This window comes from Alexandromys fortis, unplaced genomic scaffold, assembly GCF_014885135.2.
Source record: "Alexandromys fortis isolate MF-2015 unplaced genomic scaffold, M_Fortis_MF-2015_v1.1 scaffold_5, whole genome shotgun sequence".
NCBI lineage: Eukaryota > Metazoa > Chordata > Mammalia > Rodentia > Cricetidae > Alexandromys > Alexandromys fortis.
Window position 1 is genome coordinate 6,396,623 of NW_026067924.1, and position 19,230 is coordinate 6,415,852.

General features: G+C 41.3%; 2 protein-coding genes and 1 pseudogene across 7 annotated transcripts in view; 1 reads left to right on the forward strand and 2 right to left on the reverse strand.

Annotated features, from left to right (window-relative positions):
- Positions 1-7,521, reverse strand: part of Fars2 (phenylalanyl-tRNA synthetase 2, mitochondrial) — a 376,567-nt gene extending 369,046 nt beyond the window's left edge. The window contains exon 1 of one of the 5 annotated variants that reach the window (XM_050142158.1): positions 7,340-7,521. The gene's annotated coding sequence lies outside the window, so the exon portion shown is untranslated. Of the gene's footprint in view, positions 1-5,487; positions 5,647-5,707; positions 5,835-7,339 lie in introns of those variants that run through there. The other 4 variants (XM_050142155.1, XM_050142157.1, XM_050142156.1 and 1 more) reach the window with 4 other exon arrangements.
- The window catches only part of Lyrm4 (LYR motif containing 4), an 89,679-nt gene continuing 76,398 nt past the window's right edge, over positions 5,950-19,230 (forward strand). Inside the window, exons 1-2 of one of the 2 annotated variants that reach the window (XM_050142163.1) lie at positions 5,950-6,386; positions 18,648-18,768. In XM_050142163.1, the coding sequence (XP_049998120.1) occupies positions 6,301-6,386; positions 18,648-18,768 (207 nt within the window). In that variant the 5' untranslated portion in view covers positions 5,950-6,300. The remainder of the gene's footprint in view (positions 6,387-18,647; positions 18,769-19,230) is intronic. The other variant, XM_050142164.1, reaches the window with a different exon arrangement.
- LOC126501490 (alpha-ketoglutarate dehydrogenase component 4-like) lies at positions 10,667-10,959 on the reverse strand (annotated as a pseudogene).

Here is a 19,230-nt window from a genome sequence, read left to right on the forward strand (position 1 = left end):
CAGGCAAGGTAAACAGCAACACATATTTACATAATTAAATGCAACATAAACAAATGTAACACATCTTTACCTAGGTAAATAAATGCAGCATAAACAAATATAACACACCTTTACATAGTTAAAGTAATATTCCAGAATAGGAGTTGGCCCAAGAAAGGTGACATAAAACTACCCTTCAGAAATGAGCTTTATTAGAAGGCCAAGGTTGCCATGATCAGGTCTCAAAGGGAGAGTGGTGTAGGAGGTCCTTCTGTCTATGTGTTGCTTTTATTGGTTAATGAATAAAAAAAAAAACTGCCTTGGCCTATTGATAGGGTAGAACTTAGGTAGGCAGGGAAAATGGGACTAAATGCTGGGAGAAGGAAGGTAGAGAGAGAGAGACGCCATGGATCTATCACCGGAGATAGACATGCTGAAACTTTGCTGGTAGGCCACAACCTCATGGTAATATACAGATTAATAGAAATGGGTTAAATTAATTTGTAAGAGTTAGCCAATAAGAAGCTAGAACTAATAGCCCAAGCCATGTTTTAGTTAATATAGTTTCTGTGTGGTTATTTTGTTTCTGGGCAGCTGGGACGAACAAGCACCCCCTGCAACAAATTGGCACCCAACATGAGGCTAAATCCACTTAAAAACCTGAAAGAGCTTAATTCTAGACACAAAAACACAGAGTTTAACACAGCTTCTTGCTGTTTACTGATGGCATACCACAGCTCCTTTAAGAGAGGTTTTTCTGATTCAGCCATAGCAAAAAAATAAAAGTAAAAAAAAAAAAAGCCACGCAGTTTTAAAACATGGCTTCCTGGGCTGTGCTGCCAGTGCAAACTCTGACTATGGAGCATCTCAATGGCATTTGTGGGACCAGTGCCCACTCCAGGTCAGGAGAAAAGCAGCTGAGACCACGCACATGGTCTACTAGGCTTGTACAGGCAGAAGAGCATAGCAGATTCCCACTGCCATACACAGAGATATTTCCAGGCTTTGCTATCATCTGCATGACAAATTTAGCTATCACTCAGATAAAAAGGGTTTATGTGCTACACGCTCATTCTCAGAGTTAAAGTGCTGAGCATGGTTCCTACTGGAGGCCCCACAGTGTCCACCATTTTAAAAGTGGAAAGAGGTGGAGCCAGCATCAAGAGCAGTTGCAATCAAGCTGCTTTCCATTGTAAAAGCTCTTCAAGACACTAAAGAATTGCAGATATGCAATAAAGACAAATCCAAATGAGTCATAGTATTGGATAAATGTACGTAGGATGAAAAGAGAAAAAAAAGGATAGAGTCATAAAGGTAATGCTTTAAAAAAAAAGAGTAAAGTCTTTAAAGAGACAGAGTACAGATAGTCATAGATTAAAAAGAGTAAAGAAAAATAAGCCATATAAAGGAAGAATATTCAGTCTGGATTATGTATATTATTGTGTCTTCTTTGAATTTTTTTGACTGTGAAGGAGCTAAGAACAGAGAAACATTTCATTTTATGGACTGCTAAGTGAAACCAACATACAGGTATCTTGATTCCAAAATTTGAGTCTAACGATATGTTGCTTTGGAAAAGAAGTTCTTCTTTTGTTTCCACAGAAGATGAGAACCTGTGGATTGCTTCCAGACCAATATGGTTTGATAGAACACGACCCCCTAAAAGGTTTCTGTAAACACCCCCACAAAGAAAATACTTCACCCAATAAACAGCAGGAAGCAATTTAGAGAAACTATACCCATATTCCCAAATATTGTTTATATATGTTTATTTACATTTAAAAGGGGCTATGATACAGATATAAATAATTTGCATTGGTATGGATCTTGGTTTATTGATATAAAACTAAGGTCAATTTTGTTATATGTATATGTATTTCTGATCTTGATTAAGGTATTGTGTTTGTACAGCTCATTTAAAAATGTAATATATAACTAAAAAATATAACTTAGTAGATAATCATCTATAATAATCCAGTTTGTAGTCATGTTAGATTTTCTAGATGTATAGAGATATATTTCAGTTAGATAGGTATTCTTCAAATCTTTCAGAGACCTTCAAAATGTCTTTTAAAATGTTTTAATAACTTAGGACTTTTCATAACAATGAGACACGTCTGCTCCTGGCAGCACCAATTATTCGAGAGAAATATGGGCATCAAAGAGGCTCCTTAGCTATTTGGGCAAGAAACTGCTCTTGCCTGGACTGCTTAACTGGAAATGCAGGACCCACAGAGAAATGACTGCTGAACTTGCCTAAAGGTGAGATGGTCCGTCCGGGTTCTTGCTTCATAAGAGTCTGCAAGACATTCTGCAAGATACAAAAAAAAAAAAAAAAAAAAAAAAAAAAAAAAAAAAAAAAAAAAAAAAAAAACAAAAAACTGGCAAACTGCCAATAAAGATGAACTGTTTTTGAAATTTCCTGCTTCTTGGAAAAGTTTGCTGGATACTATGGGCACGTAGGCTGAAGATGGGTGCTCCAATATTACAGAAGAACTTTGGGTGATATGGGTGCTCCAATATTACAGAAGAACTTTGGGTGATTGTCCAGGTAGCAAGATGTTTCTGTCAATTCTAGAGTTTTCAAAGTTTCTTACAATGTACTTCCTGTTTACTTAGGTAATATTATATCCTTCTGGAGTCTTTAATGAAGTTAAAGAGTAGATAGTAAAAATACAGTTTTCCTTAGTTATGATAAGAGATAAAGTAGATAATAAATATTGTAACTGTAATTCGTGCTTGATATATGTTTTGTTATATGTAATTTTACTATGTTAAAGTTAAAGCCTTCCTTTTTATTTAAACAGAAAAAAGAAAATGGTGTGTGAGGTCCTTCTATATATGCGTTGCTTTTATTGGTTAATGAATAAAAAAAACTGCCTTGGCCTGTTGGTAGGGCAGAACTAAGGTAGGCGGAGAAAACTGGACTGAATGCTGGAAGAAGGAAGATGGAGAGAGAGATGCCATGGATCCATCGCCGGAGATAGACATGCTGAAACTTCGTTGGTAGACCACAACCTTGTGGTACTATACAGATTAATAAAAATGGATTAAATTAAGATGTAAGTGTTAACCAATAAGAAGCCAGAGCTAATGGGCCAAGCCATGTTTTAATTAATATAGTATCTGTGTAGTTATTTTGGTTCTGGGTGGTCAGGACAAACAAGTGCCCCCTGCAACAGGAGAGTATTAAAATGGGGACCACAGACAACACATTGGAACCTTTGAGGGAAAGAAAGGTTTCCCTTTAAAACCTGCACAGGCACTTCATCAAGAGGAATAGCTTAAAGTAAGAAACAGTCATCATGGATTATTTACTGGCAAGAATATTTACTGACAAATATTATGGTATTTATAACTAGGTATTAAAGAAAATGTTTATATTTTGAGGGCTAATGACAGTAGATAGGTACACAATTTTTGATAGTTATTATCTAGCAAAACACTATTGTAAAACAGAATGAAAGAACACATGAGCAAGATCCAGTCTCAGTCTCTGGGCCAGTTCTACCTACCATCTCAGTAGGGTCATTGCATTTAAAAGGTCACTTCTTAAGTGAAAATAAGCAAAAACAAAGATTTAGTTGGGGAAATTGTTTTTTTAATTAGTCCTTCAAAACAATGATAACCAGCAAATTGAGAATTCACAAAATAAAGTATATTTATAAAGACTTAGAATAGCATTAACAAATGTTAATTATGTTACAACAATAACTTTAGTAGTTTATTTGATCAAAGAAAAAGAAAATGCCATGAGAATCAGGCAGCACCTAAACCAAAGTAGGTTCTAGAACTCTAGCAGTGTGAAAGCACAGAAAATGGAAACAGCATTGAAATGCCATTGGAAGCGACAAAGTCAACTAGTCAATAGCTTACAACTTTGGTGCAAGTTATTTAATTGGTAATACGACCTCTTGAATAATGTTCAATTACTGTGATCAAACTCTATGTTAGTGAGATTAGTCTATTGTGTCCACTGGTGGTACCCAAAACAGTTCCACAGCCTTTGAAAATCTGACTTAATACTAAGAAGCTATCAATTTCCTGATCTCAGCCACTCCTTGAACTGGCAGATCCACTAAACAAACTTTTTAACTCTGCAAATTGTGTAAACGGTATTTGATCATAACAAAGATAAGACATTTAGAAGTTTCTATTTTTGTACACGTGAGTTAACTAATTCCCTTGTAATCAGACATAAACTGCACACAGTAATTATTCTAACTTGACTTTTAAGATGAAAGTAAAATACAGCCCAAATGTACTCCACACTCTTTTTTGACAAGTCAAAACAATTTAAACACTTTACCTTCTCATTCTGGTAATTCTGTATATCTACAACTTGCAATGTGTAGTTTTTCCTAGCGCCCTTTGTTTTTATATCAATAGCAATCAACAGTTTATTACCTTAAGAGAACACAGTTCTGCTCTTACTCTGTAACAACGTGAAAACCTACCTTATGGCCGTCAGTCATTTAAGAAATTACAAAAGAAAAACTCAACGTATTAATGGATCTCATGAAGACTGAGGCAAAGACCTGACTAAACAGCAAGGGAGCAAAGTGAGGCAAGTATGTTTATTAAAAATTTAAATTAAATTTAAAAGCTTATTTTGATGGGGGGCAGGATCAGACAGGGAGCTTAAAAGTATTTTTATAAAAGCATTATTACCGCCAATACTTGTAATTGCAACTATATCATAACTGGTAGGTTTTTTTATTTAGATTCAAGCACAACAGGTTGCAAGCACACTAAAGAATTTTCCGCCTTAATGGTCCTGAAAATACAAGTTGCTTCGCACAGAGCACACATCGTTTCAAAACTAGATACACAAAAACAGATGAGAACATGTGTTAATGTAATCTTAGTCTTATCGTTTAAAATCATTCTTTGCTGTGTTTGGGGACCGGGAAGATGAAAGGTGGGTTCGTGGCAATGTCTTTACATAAAGCCAGATTCAAAAACTAGTACAGTGCTTTCCAGACACAGTAACCAGAACTAGCAGAGGCTTCTCTTGGCAGAACCCTAAGATCAAGGACCAGAGCAAAAACTTTAGTACTTTAGCAAGATGGTCTGTAAAAGCTGAATTCTGAGGGGGAGGGAAGAAACCCTCAAGAGAAAACTTTTTGCCTTGGGTCTGAAATGATGCTTCGGAAATCCCTAAGTCCTAAGGGTTCCCTAATTAATCATGACATCCAAAGAACAGACTTTCAGCGTTTCTGGTTTTTGCACGCTACAAAAGTGTGCATTTATAAGCAGAAAGACAAGAATCGCATGGTGTCCCACGTCTGTAATTCCAGCACTACTCTGAAGGCTTCGACTAAGTGCTCGAGGACAGTCTGGGCCACAAAATGAGCCCACGTCTCCAAAAACAAAAGGTAAACAGTAAAAAGAAAACGTCAAGACCCTCGATGAATCTCCCGGAAACGGGAGAAAGTTACAGCCAAACGACAAGTGACAACAGTCGGCGACCTGACATCTCTGCGCGGCAGCAAGGGCTGCACTCACCCAGCGTTCGCCGGGAAACGCAGGCGGCGGGCGTTTCGAAGTCAGCAACGCGACCACACACTCGCTCCGCAGCCACTGCGCTTCACCTCTCTCTTAGCAGCCACAGTGCGCGCTGGGCGCCGCCATCTTGACGGGAAGAGGCCCGGGCCCGAGGTCCCTGCGCCCCTCGCCCAGAGAGAAGCCGGTGCCCCATGAAGTCGCTATCTAACCCAGTCCGTACCTCCGGAGCTGCGTTCGCCATCCAAGATGCCACCTATGACCTCAGGCTGAGGACCAGGCCAAGGCAGAGCGAACTCACCCTCGCAGTCTCTCACAGCGGATCAGGCGGCGCTCAAGACAGCCTGACTGGATAGGGGCGGGGCAGCGGCGCGCGCTCCGTAACCCGGGCAACCGGGCCCGGGCAGGTGTAGGGGGCGTGGTGTCCGAAGACGCCAGGGTCTCGGCCACGCCCCCGGACGGTGCGGTAGGGTGCATGCTGTGGAGGCTGCGAGCTGCCGCGATCGAGCCCGTGATCGTCCTCCCGAGCCGTGTCCCTGGGGCTGGACGGCCTGGCCTCCGGCCGCCGCAGCCGCCTGTGAGGAGCGCGGAGCCTCCCGGACGCGGGCGCCTCCCCTTAGCTGCCCGCCGCCCTGCCTGCGCCGCCTCCTCGCGCGCGTGAGACTCTTCCCCCAGGCCTCGAGCCTGGCCGAGCCACTGCTTCTGCTTTCCAGCGTGCTATTTGCATCGTTTGGCGTTTGGCTTCGGTTAAAGTCGGGACCTCCTCGAAGAAGGACTTGTTGGTTTTGGTGTTAAGTTTTTTTGTTTGTTTCCAACATGGCAGCCTCCAGCCGCGCACAAGTGTTAGATCTGTACCGGGCGATGCTGAGAGAGAGCAAGCATTTCAGCGCCTACAATTACAGGTGACCCGGGGGGGGATGGCCGGGAATGGGGTGCCCAGGTCTGTCTCCAGGGGTCGCGGTACAGACGCTCACAGCTTGCGTGAGTGACAGGATCCGCTGTCCTGACCCCCACGTGCAACTGTCCACCCCAGGTGTGACCCTCAGAGCCCGGCAGGGAGGGAGCCAAGGGCTTGCCCTTCAAGTCCTGGGACATCTTTCTTGAGCTGACTGACACCCAAGTTAGTGCTTTAGGACCTTAGGTCGGTGTCTTGTTTCTGCGATACGAAACGATGGGCGTGAGAAAAGTTAGGACAAGCGAGCATGTGCCATACATGAAACTTGCCTTGAGAATACGAGTGGAAGCGGTCTCTCGGGACCACGTGACCACAAAGCCGCCTGCTTGCTCTAACCCCAACCCCTTTCATTTACATCGGTGTTTTAATTCACGATACCAGATAGAGACGAATTAGAGCGGAGTTTCTCAGCCTGTGGGTCGCGACCCCCTGTCGGGGCAAATGACCCTTTTAAGACCATTGGAAAACGCAGATATTACAGTTATGAAGTCGCAGCAGAGATCACTGTATTAAAAGGTCACAGCGTTAGGAAGGTTGAGAACCACGAATTAGACAGTGAAGGAGAGGGGTGCACATACACGGGGTGTTAAAAGGTAAGAGGAGTCGCTAAGCCTTCAGAGACTAAAATGGCAGTTTACCCTGCCTTGCCGGATTGAGATCTTCCCTCCAGGTTCTAGACTCTAGGACCTATAACACCAAGAGGACGAGAGCATAAGTCCTTCAAAAAGGAAATTTATAGCTTAAACTTAAGTTATACATAAACACAAAAATTACACATGTTAATGAGGTGCCGTGTGTGTACCTCACTTTCATGCAATAAAACTCCTTTACATTTTTAAGCCCATTTTTTCCCCATGCCTGGCCCATTCCCCTGCTTGTGAATGAGTCCTGTATACTTACTTGTTAGGAAGTTCTCCACCTCAGAGCCCCCCAGCTTCTCAGCTTCTGCTTCTTTGAAACTTTGACCCACCATTTCTGAAGCACCCTCAGGGGGTCTTCTGATATGTGGTGTCTTCTTATTAATTACCTGAATCCTCAGAGTTTAAAGCATTCTCCTGAAAACAAGAATCTGATGAAAGCAGCTCATTTTTCTTTCCTGGGTTACTTATTTACAGTTGTTTCCCAAGTGTTGGGATTATTTCACAAGCAGTTCTTGGCTTTTTGTCATTTCCGACCTTGTGGACATTGTGCCACATGGGCCAGGTGTCCCAGTGTCAGCTAACTCCAGAAACAGAACTGGTCCTAGGGGCACCCTCCACTCGGAATTGAGCTGCAAGGGCTTGTAGGGGGCAGGCCATGCCCAACCCCGGTCGGTGGACAGATGCACCAAACCTCTCCAGCCGTAATTCATGTTTTAGAAGCCTGCAGAGAAAACCAGCTTGTCCTATGAGCTTGAGAACAGCATAGGTTGTACTGGTGAGCTCGTACCCACTGCACACATGGTTAAATGAAATGTGGTTTCTCTTGACGATGTTGCCTTGGAGAGGATAGAGGGTATGAACACTAAAGCTACAGGTGGATTTTCCGTGAATACCTACTGCTAAGTAATTGCGATTGATGGAACACAGGAACAATGAAGTAAATATTGGAGTGCTCCCCACAGCTTAGAAGAGCTCTCAAGAGCAAAGATGGCGGAATAAACATAGACTAGGTCTCAGCAAAGGGTCAGTCATGCTAGAGGGCACATCTGGGAACAGTGTATAAAACACAGGGAGCAACCCTCACAGCATATGTAACCTCGGCCTCTGGCATTCAGTTTTCTTCATGGCAAAACTAAGTCATTGGCCTAGTCAGCCTCTTAAGGACCCTTTTGTTTACTTCCATCTGGAAGGGACTTAGCCAGTCGCCAGTCGGTACACCAAATGTTTTCCAAATCCATAAGAGTAAACGGAAAAACCTAGACGATGCCTAAAAGAAATTTAAAACTGAGCATCAGCACAAGCAACTGTGTGCTGACAGAGAATACCCTGTGCTTCATGCCGCTTGTGTTTTCCCCAGGAATCTGGTGGTCACCAGATATCATGTGCCCAAACCTGAGAACCCTGCCAGCATTATCATGTCCCACGAAAATAAAGCTTGCTTGGCATCAAATATGTGTGCCTCTACAGTACTCTGTGGGATTCAAGACTAGCCATTTCCTCCTCTCCCAACCCAATACTGTCATCATGGCAATCACTGAGAGTGTCCATTAATTACTTCCATGTGACACTATTTTCTGCTCTTTGTCTTTATTAGCACACTTCTTTTAGACAACCTCATGAGATACTATTTTTTTGAGCCAATCAAAACCAAGCTCTGGAGATGCCAACCTGAAAGTTACGAAGCTGATGCTAGATAACCAAAGCAGAGAGCAGTTGGAGCCAGGGCATGGTGGGGCACAACTGTAATCCTGTCTGGTTTATACAGCACGTTCCAGGCCAGCTTGGGTTACGTGATCCTCCGTCTCAAAAAACAAAATGAAAAAAAAAAAGCAGTAGTGAAAAAATTTTAAACAACCTTGAAGTTTTGGTGTCCAAAGTAATGACTACTGAAAAATTTTTGAAGACCTGTACCTAGGCTTCATTTCAATAGCATGGACCCAAGTTCCATCCCAGCACCAGCAAGCCTCACTCACACATCTTATGTTCTTTGTTCTTTGTCATTCCCCCACTCCCTCTCTAGACTGACCTAGAACTCATCGAGATCCGCCCGACTCAGCCTCCCCAGTGCTGGGATTAAAGGCATCGACACAAGGCAGCCATTTGTCATATATTAATTCCTTTATATATTATGTCCTTTAGTCCTCAGACTTTTGGAAGTTCTTCTGGGTCTAACACATTCCTTATCACTCCTATCCTGAATTCCTTCTCTCCTTTAAGATCTCCTAGTTATGTTATAACCTCTGAACAGCTCTCTCCAAAGGTGAGAGCTTTAGATTTGACAACCCAAGTTCTGTCAATAACTTGTAGCCTGCTCTTATAGAAGCTTGTACAGGGTATAGAATTAGCTGGAGGACCGCCCAGACATTGGCATCAGATCAGCTGCATGCAAAGCAGCATAAGCCCAGGTTACATGCAGACTATTGAAGCTCAGATGACAGATGACCTGAAAGGCTAGAAAAGGTCACACATACCAGGGCTTGTTGTCTCCACTGTGGATCCTGGGTTTTGTAACAGGCAGCCAAGCCATCCTTTTGTGGTTTCAAGTTGTCAAGTGACAACCAGATCTGAGTATTAGGTAAGTTCCTTTGGGCAGCAAGATAAGAGAGAATCGGAGCTAGAAGTAAAGACATCAATGGGAATTGATTGTAATAGTGTAGAGAAGGAATTAGAGGAAATAAGAAAACAGGTTTTGGGTAAATAGTTGGAAGAGTATTAGGACTCTGATTATTTGGATGCTGTCTTAGCCACTCACTATTCTATTGCTATGAAGAGACACCATGAATAAGGCAGTTTTTAAACAAAGCACCTCTTAAAGAGTTCCAGAGGGTCAGTCCATTATCATGGCAGGGAGCCTGACACCACACAGGCAGACATGGTGCTAGAGCAGTAGCTGAAAGTTCTACATCGTGATCCGCAGGCAGCAGGAAGAGAGAGGGACTGGGCCTGGCTTTTGAAACCTCAAAGTTCACCTACAGGACGCATGTCCTCCAGCAAGGCCACACCTCCTAAGCATTCGAATATATGAAGCTATGAAGACCATTCTTATTCATACTACCACAGCTATCAAAATAAGAACATCAAAGAGGGTCTAGAGTGTGGATCAGGTTAAGGCCAAGAAAAGGAGAGACATAGATGCTCTGCCGTTAACTGACAAAAACAGTGAAGAACTACTGATGTGGAGAGATCTTTCACTCACTTGGGAATATCCCCCAAGTGTGAACGGAGCCCAAGGCACAAGTAATCACAGTCTGTGCCTCTGGAGCCCCAGCACTGGAACATCCTGCACCAGCCTGTCTGTGGCTCTGGGAGAGTTCCCAGAATGCTCTGTCCTGCAGTTTCTTTTTTTTTAACATTTAAAAATGTAGACTTTAATAAGTGTAATCAGATCAGCATGTGGAGAAGCTGATACATAAAGCAGGAGAGACAAGTGGCCACCCAGAGTTTCTGTACTTCGTTCATTTTGCATAGTATTAAAGTTGTTTAATACACAGTTTATCATTTATCATTTTGGAAGACTTTTGTTGTAAAGATAATACTTTTATCTGGTGACAAATAGCAGTCACAACGATCATTCTGGACCTTCATCTTAGATAAATTCCATTTTCTCTTGGGTTCATACATAGGTTCCCTTACGTATTTCTGAGATACTGTTCAATTATTTCTGCATGGCTGGTGGCCCCTGATGCACCAGCAAATCTGGGATATACTTTAGAAGGCTGTGAAGTTACAGAAGAGTGAGCGAGGCAGCGCCGCTGATCTCAAAGCTTCTGAGGTGTTAGGTTTAGGATTGTCTCTGCTGTCAGGGAACCTTATTAATGGAACATGTGTCTTAACTACTGGCACTACCCCAAAAGCTGATGCCATCTGTATGCCCATCATGACCCCTATGTCCTGTACTTCTTAATAGATACAGGAATGATTCACTATTGATAAATATATTGCTATACTTTCATACTGTTGGCAGTGCAGTGGGTGTTCACACCAGCATCACCACGATGATGGGCGTAGCATGTGCTAATACATTGACATGATCATGGCTACCATGTCAGTAGACCACAGTATTGTGGGGCTTGGCTGTAATCTTGTGGGACCTCAGTGTATGTGCAGTTAGCATTGACTGGGATGTCCCATAGAGCGCTCACCACCCTTTGATCTGGGTGTTAGCATCTTCAGCCCTCTCTACCTTCTCTCACTTTTCTTTCTATAATTATGCATTAGATGTGTTGACGGTATTAATCTTCCTGTTAATGTTCATCAGTTCTCATTGACTTGATTGATCTATTCTCAGTAATTATTTGTTTTATTTTATTAATTGACTGCTGCCACATGCAGCACTGTTAATGTATTACCCGTATACTTTAGTGTTTTGTTCCTGGGGTAATTTTTGACATGTGTTTAATTCTCCCTTTAGCTTGATTTATTCGGTTGTTTATATTATCAATTGATTATAGATGGTAAACATCACTCTTTACTATGTTTGTTAATGATTTCTTATGGTTTTTTCTGTCTATCCATACCACCATTTTCTTTAAATAATTATCTCTCTCCCACATCCAAAGGCTAAGAATCATCCTGCTTTACCAGATACTACTTCTGTAAACAGAAACATCTCATCTGAAATTATCTTTTCCTTTGACCAATCAAAAGGCAGAATTAAATGAGCAAGTATTTCCTTAGAGACAGATTGGCGGCAGACACAGCCACTGATCCCAGTGCCGTCCAGTCGTCCTTCATTAGTTGAACAGATTGTTACTGAGCACTCAGCTGACAAGAAGTTTTGGATACAGAGCCTTGCAGATACGGTCGTACTTTCTACCCCTTGACCTTAAAAAGTACAGGTCAGAATTTAGACTCTTCAGTCATTATTTCCTAATTAATTTTACTTTTTAACCTTACCGTGGCCTTGTTCACAAAGCTAAGACCTATAGTGATCATAGAACCACTCCTAGAAGCTCACAGCCCATCTGTGAGAGAGTCAAGCCCCTGTACACTGTTGTTGGAGGCATTTCAACTTTGGATCTTCCCTCCCTGGACAGCTCTTTCTCCATTCACCTTTTTGAGAGGGTAAAGCATAATAAAAGCTGTCATTTCATAGTTGATATTTTAATAGATATTGCTCCCAGCTGTTCTTCTGGTGTAAGAGTTCCTAAGTAAATGTTTTGAATTGTGTGTGAATACCCTATGGCAATATTATCACAAAGGGTGCACTTTTATAAATTGAAAATAAATTAGCTTGGTTACATTGCCATATTTCCAAGTATAAGCAGAGGAGTAAGAGTAGTGTTAATGAAAAATATTTCTGCATTGTGGCTGTAATGGGAGACCAAGAAGTGGAGGGATGAGAGACAAGATCTTATCAGAGAAAGAATAAATATAAATGAGTATGCTTTCGAAGAGCAACCCAAAGCTGGGAAAGTTATGTGCTGGAGGAGGGCATGTTCAGTGGCAAAATACTGGCTAAGTCTGCATGGCAGAACCAGGTGGAGTTCTGAAGGGATACTGCTGGTGACTCTGTTTCCCTCCCTGGAGGAAAACATTTCTGGACCATAGTTTACAGCCTCTGCCTGACTGGCTCCAGCAGTGTGCACTCTTCCCTGCTGTGGTGCTGAGCTTCTCCCCAGAACTTCTCTGTGTTTGTGCTGGGTTCTATCTGTAGGGGATGGTGAGGATGTCACAGAGGAACTGTATCCAAAGAACCTTAGAGCAGAAAGCCAGGTTTTGTTGGAACATGGCCCTACTCTCCAAGAGCCTTTTAAAAACAATTTGTGACCTGTGCTTTTGGGATGCTGTCATGGAATGACCTCTGCAGCCTCTACCTTGCTAGTATCATCCTCCTCACTCCATCACAGTGTGACTTAACACTCCTCATATTACTCTGGTCTTGGGCTCAGTTAGTATAATACCATCTTCTGGCATTATAAGACAAGCTGGGCCCCCTGTCTTATGGCCACCCTTTGTAATGACTCTCCTTTCCTGCTTCTTTATCTTTGGCAATGGAGGCTCTCGTATTCCATCTCTACCTTCTCACATTCTCCCATAGTCTCCTTAGTAACTGTGGCTTCCACCCTGTTTGTTTTGATGATTCCTGCTAGTTAATCTTTGTCTCCTGAACCACATCCTCTTCTTTCCAAGATCCTCCTGGGCATTTCTGAGTGTGTTAAGAGCATGTCAAATTGAGCAGATCTGAACTCTAATGCTGCTCCCCACCTAATCTGTTGTACCTTCCCAGCAAGCTTGGCCCTCTTTTCCTCGTCATGGTCCAGATATTCACTTCTTAAACTGGAAATCACACTACTTTCTCCTATTATGTATGAAGTCATATGGTCTTGTTCTTTAAAATCTCTCTTAAATACTCCTTTTACTGGGTGCCTTTGTGTCTTCACAGTGCTGATCTTTGTCAGCTGTCAGGTTTTATCTGGTTTTGTATAATTTATGTCACTCTGCACCAGCTCTTGGTTGTGTTAGGCATCCTCCATGCAGCAACCAGGATGTCTTGCTCTGTCCCCAGTCTGACTGTAAAAAGAAGCATAAAGGGTTAACAGAAGCACAATTCTTCCCAAAAGAGCTAAAATTTGTCAAGAAAGTTTGAGTAGGCTATATTTAAATGAATACATTCTGAAGACAAGGCAACTCCAGTAAATAGCATAGGACTATAGATAACTTATGTCCAAGATGTTGCTATGTTTGTCTATATGAAATATGTTGAATTTACTTATAAAATTTGGAATTCTAATAAATTAGTTTTCTGCTACTGGGATTAACCCGGGGGACAAAATTTGAATTTCCTTCCTATCTCATAAAATCTATAGCAAATAAAAAAGGATCATAAAACTAATGTTTTATTGTTCTTTAAATATCTGTATTCACTTCACTGCTCTTACTGAATTAAATTACTTAAATTACTTATTTATAAGGGGGAAAACAAGTCAACTTGGTTGAGTAAAATATGAATTATGTATAAAACCCTTGAACTTTCTTTTAAATACTTAAAAATATGCTTGTTGTCTTAACCTATGTATCTCATGTGTAGGAGTTTGGATAGTCACTGATGTCTCATTAAACACAAATCCTCTGATAAGAAAAGGATTCTGTGCATCAGTATAGACTTACCCTGCATAGTGCATCTTCAGTAGCGTTAGTTTCCCTTAACATTGTCCTTTGCTGTGCTGGAGTTGCTCCTATAGATGCCACTGTTGGAATCCACATAGACGGTCTCATCCACTCTCTGGAAAGATGGCCTTGTCTCATGTGCATCTCCTCACTTTCCACCTTCCTTCTGAGCCCTCTTTCTCCCATTCTCTTTATGGATTCTCCCATGTCTACTCTTCTGTATTGATAGGACATCTCCAGAGCTCCATCCAAGGCCAGCTTCTCTTTGACATGTACTGATTTCACTGGGAAAGCTCTTCTGGCCTTCAGTTACCTCACACTTTGTGTCAGTAAGTTAGACATACCACCAGCCTGTACCTCACCTGAGCTCTGGAGCCCTATTTCTGGAGACTGCTGGACACAGTACTTGTTGACCCAATGTTAGTAGTGTCTTTAGGATCTTGGATTTCTGGGAAGATATGTAAGAAACTGATCACTGATTGCATATATAACATCAATTACCTCAGGGAGGCAAAGGCAGACGATCTCTGTGAGTTTGAGGCCAGCGCTGTCTACAGAGTGAGGTCCAGGACAGCCAGAGATACACAGAGAAGCCCTGTATTAAAGAAAGAGAGAGAGAGAGAGAGAGAGAGAGAGAGAGAGAGAGAGAGAGAGAGAGAGAGAGAGAGAGNAGAGAGAGAGAGAGAGAGAGAGAGAGAGAGAGAGAGAGAGAGAGAGAGAGAGAGAGAGAGAGAAAGTTGCCTAAAGGGCCAAAATAGAAAGGAACAAGTTTTCACTTCACACATTTAGACCTGTGACTTTTTTTTGAAAATGTTTCTCTCAAAAGCACAGTGTCTTTGTTTATGTAGCCACTTCTCCAGTGTTGAACATGTAATTTTTTTCTATTTGTAATGCAAATATATCTATAGTGAACATTATGCATATAACTTCTTCCAGGTTGCTTGCAAGGGATAGGTCAGCAAAGGTGGTTTCACAGGCTAAGTTTGAGGAGTTATTACCAATTACTGTGCTGCAGTATCAGTTCATATTCTCATCGGCAAGGTGACTGGTTCCTTGACTTTTGCTAAATATGTTAAGTGAAGACCAGAAAAGCAGTGCTTTGTTTGAGTATGTATTTCTTGAGTGATGCCTAGGGCTGGCCATTCATACAGCTGTATCTTTCTAGATTCAGTCTCTGGGTACCCTTCTATAAAGTTTTGTTTCATGCTTCTTACTCATTGATTTACTGTGGTCTTTACTGTTGGTTTACTTTGTCTTTTTGCTTGGGTTAATATTTGATATTTATTCAAGTGTAGGATATTACTCCTCTGTCATATTTGTTTGTAACTGACTTAAGTCTTTAGAAATGAATTGAGTTTGCTCAAAAATCTCTGGCAAAAGAACACTTCATGTACACAGAGCTAGCTAGCCTCAAGCAGAGAACTGAGGAAATGGCATGTTTTCCCATATGACTGGTGATTGGTCCATATAGAAGGTGCTAGAAGGAATGGAAGATGATCCAGAGTCTTTGATAAACCATTTGACCCTGATCTCCAGACAGTGGAAAACAATGAGAATTCTGAACCAAGAGGTATAGTAGGTTTTATTCATAGCTACTCCAGAACTCAGAAACTTTACATTGGTCCCTAAAGTGTATTTTCTCATGGTAATTTAGCCACCTCACTCTACAACCCTTCAGCTGTCATTGCTTCCTTTTGAAACAATTAAACCCAATTACTTCACTTGTGGTGCTTATATCAACAGCTCTTTCGCGCTAAGGCTCCCAGCCACTTGTCTTTGTAGGGCAGGCTCGACACTTGAACTGCTAGTAGGAGCACTTGATGGTGTTGAGAGCGAAGATGACCTTTTTAAGCTCTTCCTTGCCAGAGATGTTTTTATAACGCCTTTCAAATGAGTATTAGTTTGTTTTGGCTTAGCCAGGCACTTATCAAATACTGGATAGTTTATTAACCTCAGGTGGAATGACTTAGGATTGAAAGATAATCACCTGAGTTCAGAGCCCAGCGCTGCCACACACTGGGCCTAATCTCTCTGAGTCACAGTGTGTGGGACTTGAATTAGAAAAGGGATATCAGATGCTGTATAGCTCATGGTACTGTACCCTGAACATTAATGCTTTATCCTTCTGGACTATCACATGTGAGGAGCAGCCTTTCTCTCTGGATATTAAATTTTCACATCTGAGCACATCTCTGTGTCCCACTCACTATCTTCTATTTTGAGTTCTTGCTTCTTTAAAAGTATTTGGGAGGCGGTGGCGGGGAGGAGGCAGAAATCTTAAAGAAAGAAAGAAAGAAAGAAAGAAAGAAAGAAAGAAAGAAAGAAAGAAAGAAAGAAAGAAAGAAAGAAAGAAAGAAAGAAAGAAAGAAAGAAAGAGAGAATTGTCTTCTCCAGCCTTGGACTTGGCAGTTGAAGTAAATATCTTAGTATTGTTAAATCTTGGTGATTCTTGTCAGGGTTTTACACTCAACTCTGGGACATTTCCTTTCATTATAGCTTTAATTTCCTAAAGAGTTTGGTTTGTTCATCCTCAGTATTCATGTTGTGTACCTTTACCTTATTCTCGGGGCTTTTTTTTTTTTTAATTTATGCTTTAGTAACTTATTTGGCCTTAGTGTCCTGAGTGCTGGTATTAAAGGTATGCACCACCACACCCATCTAAAACTTGTGCTGATTTTTACATTGTAAAAATACATAAATGAAAAGGAGGAAGAGAGGAAGGAGAGTAAAACCAGAGTGAGGCAGGGTTAAAATAACTGGTGGATAGTCCTCCCACGACATGAGGGATTATCCAGATTGTGTTGACCTTCCCCAAACTGATCGTTTGAAATATAGGCACATAACTGGGAAAGAAATTACCTATACAAAAGCATCTTGTGATTCTGAGCCAGGGAGTATCTTTTCTTAGAATGGAAAAAGAGAAGGACATTGTGTTGTCGTTTCAAAGGTGTGAACAGAGATTTTTTTTTTTTTTTTTTTTTTTTTTTTTTTTTACTGTGTGTGTGTATGGTATCGAGGAAGGTGGCTCACAGTGTCTGTATGGAGTTCAGAGGGCAATATTGTGAGATTGATTCTCTCTTTCCACTTTTATGTGAATTCCAAGGATCCAACTCAGATTGGCAGGCTTGAATAGCAAATACCCTTACCTACTGAGCAATCTCACCAGCTGACTTTGGCATATTAAATTCTCAGATATAGAGCTGAATTTCCTTAGTTAAGGCTTTGTTTGGAAAGCTGACGAGATTTAAAAAAAAAAAAGAAGAAGAAGAAGAAGAAGTGTAGAGCAAAATATTCTGAATTCAAACTTGAGCTTAATTGGTATAAATTGTAGAGCACCTTGGACAACTCTCTTGTTTTCTTAAACTTTGGTGTGTTGGGGGGGGGGGGGGACTTTGCATTTATTTCCATTCTGTGCAGTACTCTTTTTCTTTTAGGTGTTCTGAACCAGATACCCATTCTTAAAACAATAATCAGGGTATCAGTGACTTCTATAGGCTGTGCTGTTCTCACAAAAGTTCTGATAAATCCTGAATTAAAGCAATGGATTAGGGATGCGGGCAGAACTGAGTAGTCAAGCAGCAGCCACAAGAAAAACATGACACCTGGAAATCAGGTCCTGTTACATAACCAGTTTTGCATGTACATCGAAATACTAGAATTAAGTTGGGCAGTGGTGGCACACGCTTTTAATTCCAGCACTTGGGAGGCAGAGGCAGGCAAATCTCTGAGTTTGAGGCCAGCCTGGTCTACAGAGTAAGTTCTAGGACAACCAGGACTACGTAAAGAAGCCTTGTCTTAACCCTCCCCAAAAAATATATTAGAATTAAGCAAAAAATTGGGATACATGCTTATAATCTCAACATTGCTGAGGCTAAGCTAGGAGAATTGTAAATTCTACACCAACTGGCCTACATGTAGAATTAAAATTTTATGCCTTTTTGATTTCCATCAACATAAAAAACAAGGTGCTTTGGAGGAGACAGTTGTTGTGATGAGGAACAGAGACGGTGTCATAAAAGTACACTGAGATGCCCATGGGCCTGCTTACCCAGCTGTCATCTAATGGGCAGGAATTAGAAGGCTGATCACTGTCCTTGTCGATGCATATGAAATGCATCGTTTGTCCTCAGAATTCCTGATTAGTGTCTCTACAGTAAAGCATCAATTATCCATGTTAATGGAGGAAAGCCAGACATGCATAACTCCAAAGAGCCCGTGATCTAAGGAGCATTTTAGCAAGTTTGCCATCTGTATGTGGCTTGTTTGGGAAAGACTACTTTCCTAAAGTTGTTTGCTTAGCCATCCTAGAATAGACAAGCAAAGATCAAACTGGGTTATCTGTAGGAGATATTTAACAGTTAATTCTAGAGAAAAAATAATTCTTTAAATTCATTTAAAAGCAGAACCTCATACCTGCTAACATCTTTTCTTTTTTTTTTTTCCTCTGAATTCATTAGAATGTATGCTGTCAGGAGGATAAGAGATGCCTTCCGAGAAAATAAGAGTGTAAAGGATCCTGTAGAAATTCAAGCCCTGGTGAATAAAGCCAAAAGAGACCTTGAAATAATCCGCAGACAGGTAAGATGGTCCAGTGACAGACTGCTTTTCATCACGCATCTTCAGCTGTGGCATTCCCTCCTTGATTGGACACCACTGCTTTGGTGTTTGTGATTTACACTCAGGACGGTGAGGCACTGTCCTCTTTCCTCATGCAGACATGCGAGATGAACTATCCTGTCACCAGATTCAGGGACATCCTACAGGAACATACCAGGACCTCTTCTTCTGGGAAACTGAGCTCTCATGCTTTGCTAAAGTTGATGCCTTTAGTTTGAGAAACTGGGAAAAAAAAACTGCTTTTTAATCCAAGTGTTTTTAGGATGTACTCTACATGGCTATGTGGCATAAATCAAAGCATAAATATATCATCCTTTTTCTCGTCTTTCTCATCAGGATTTAAGATGAATATAATGGTTTATGAGCATGAGTTACATTACCATGGGAGGTGTGTTTGCAGGTGCAGGGTACGGAGAACATCTG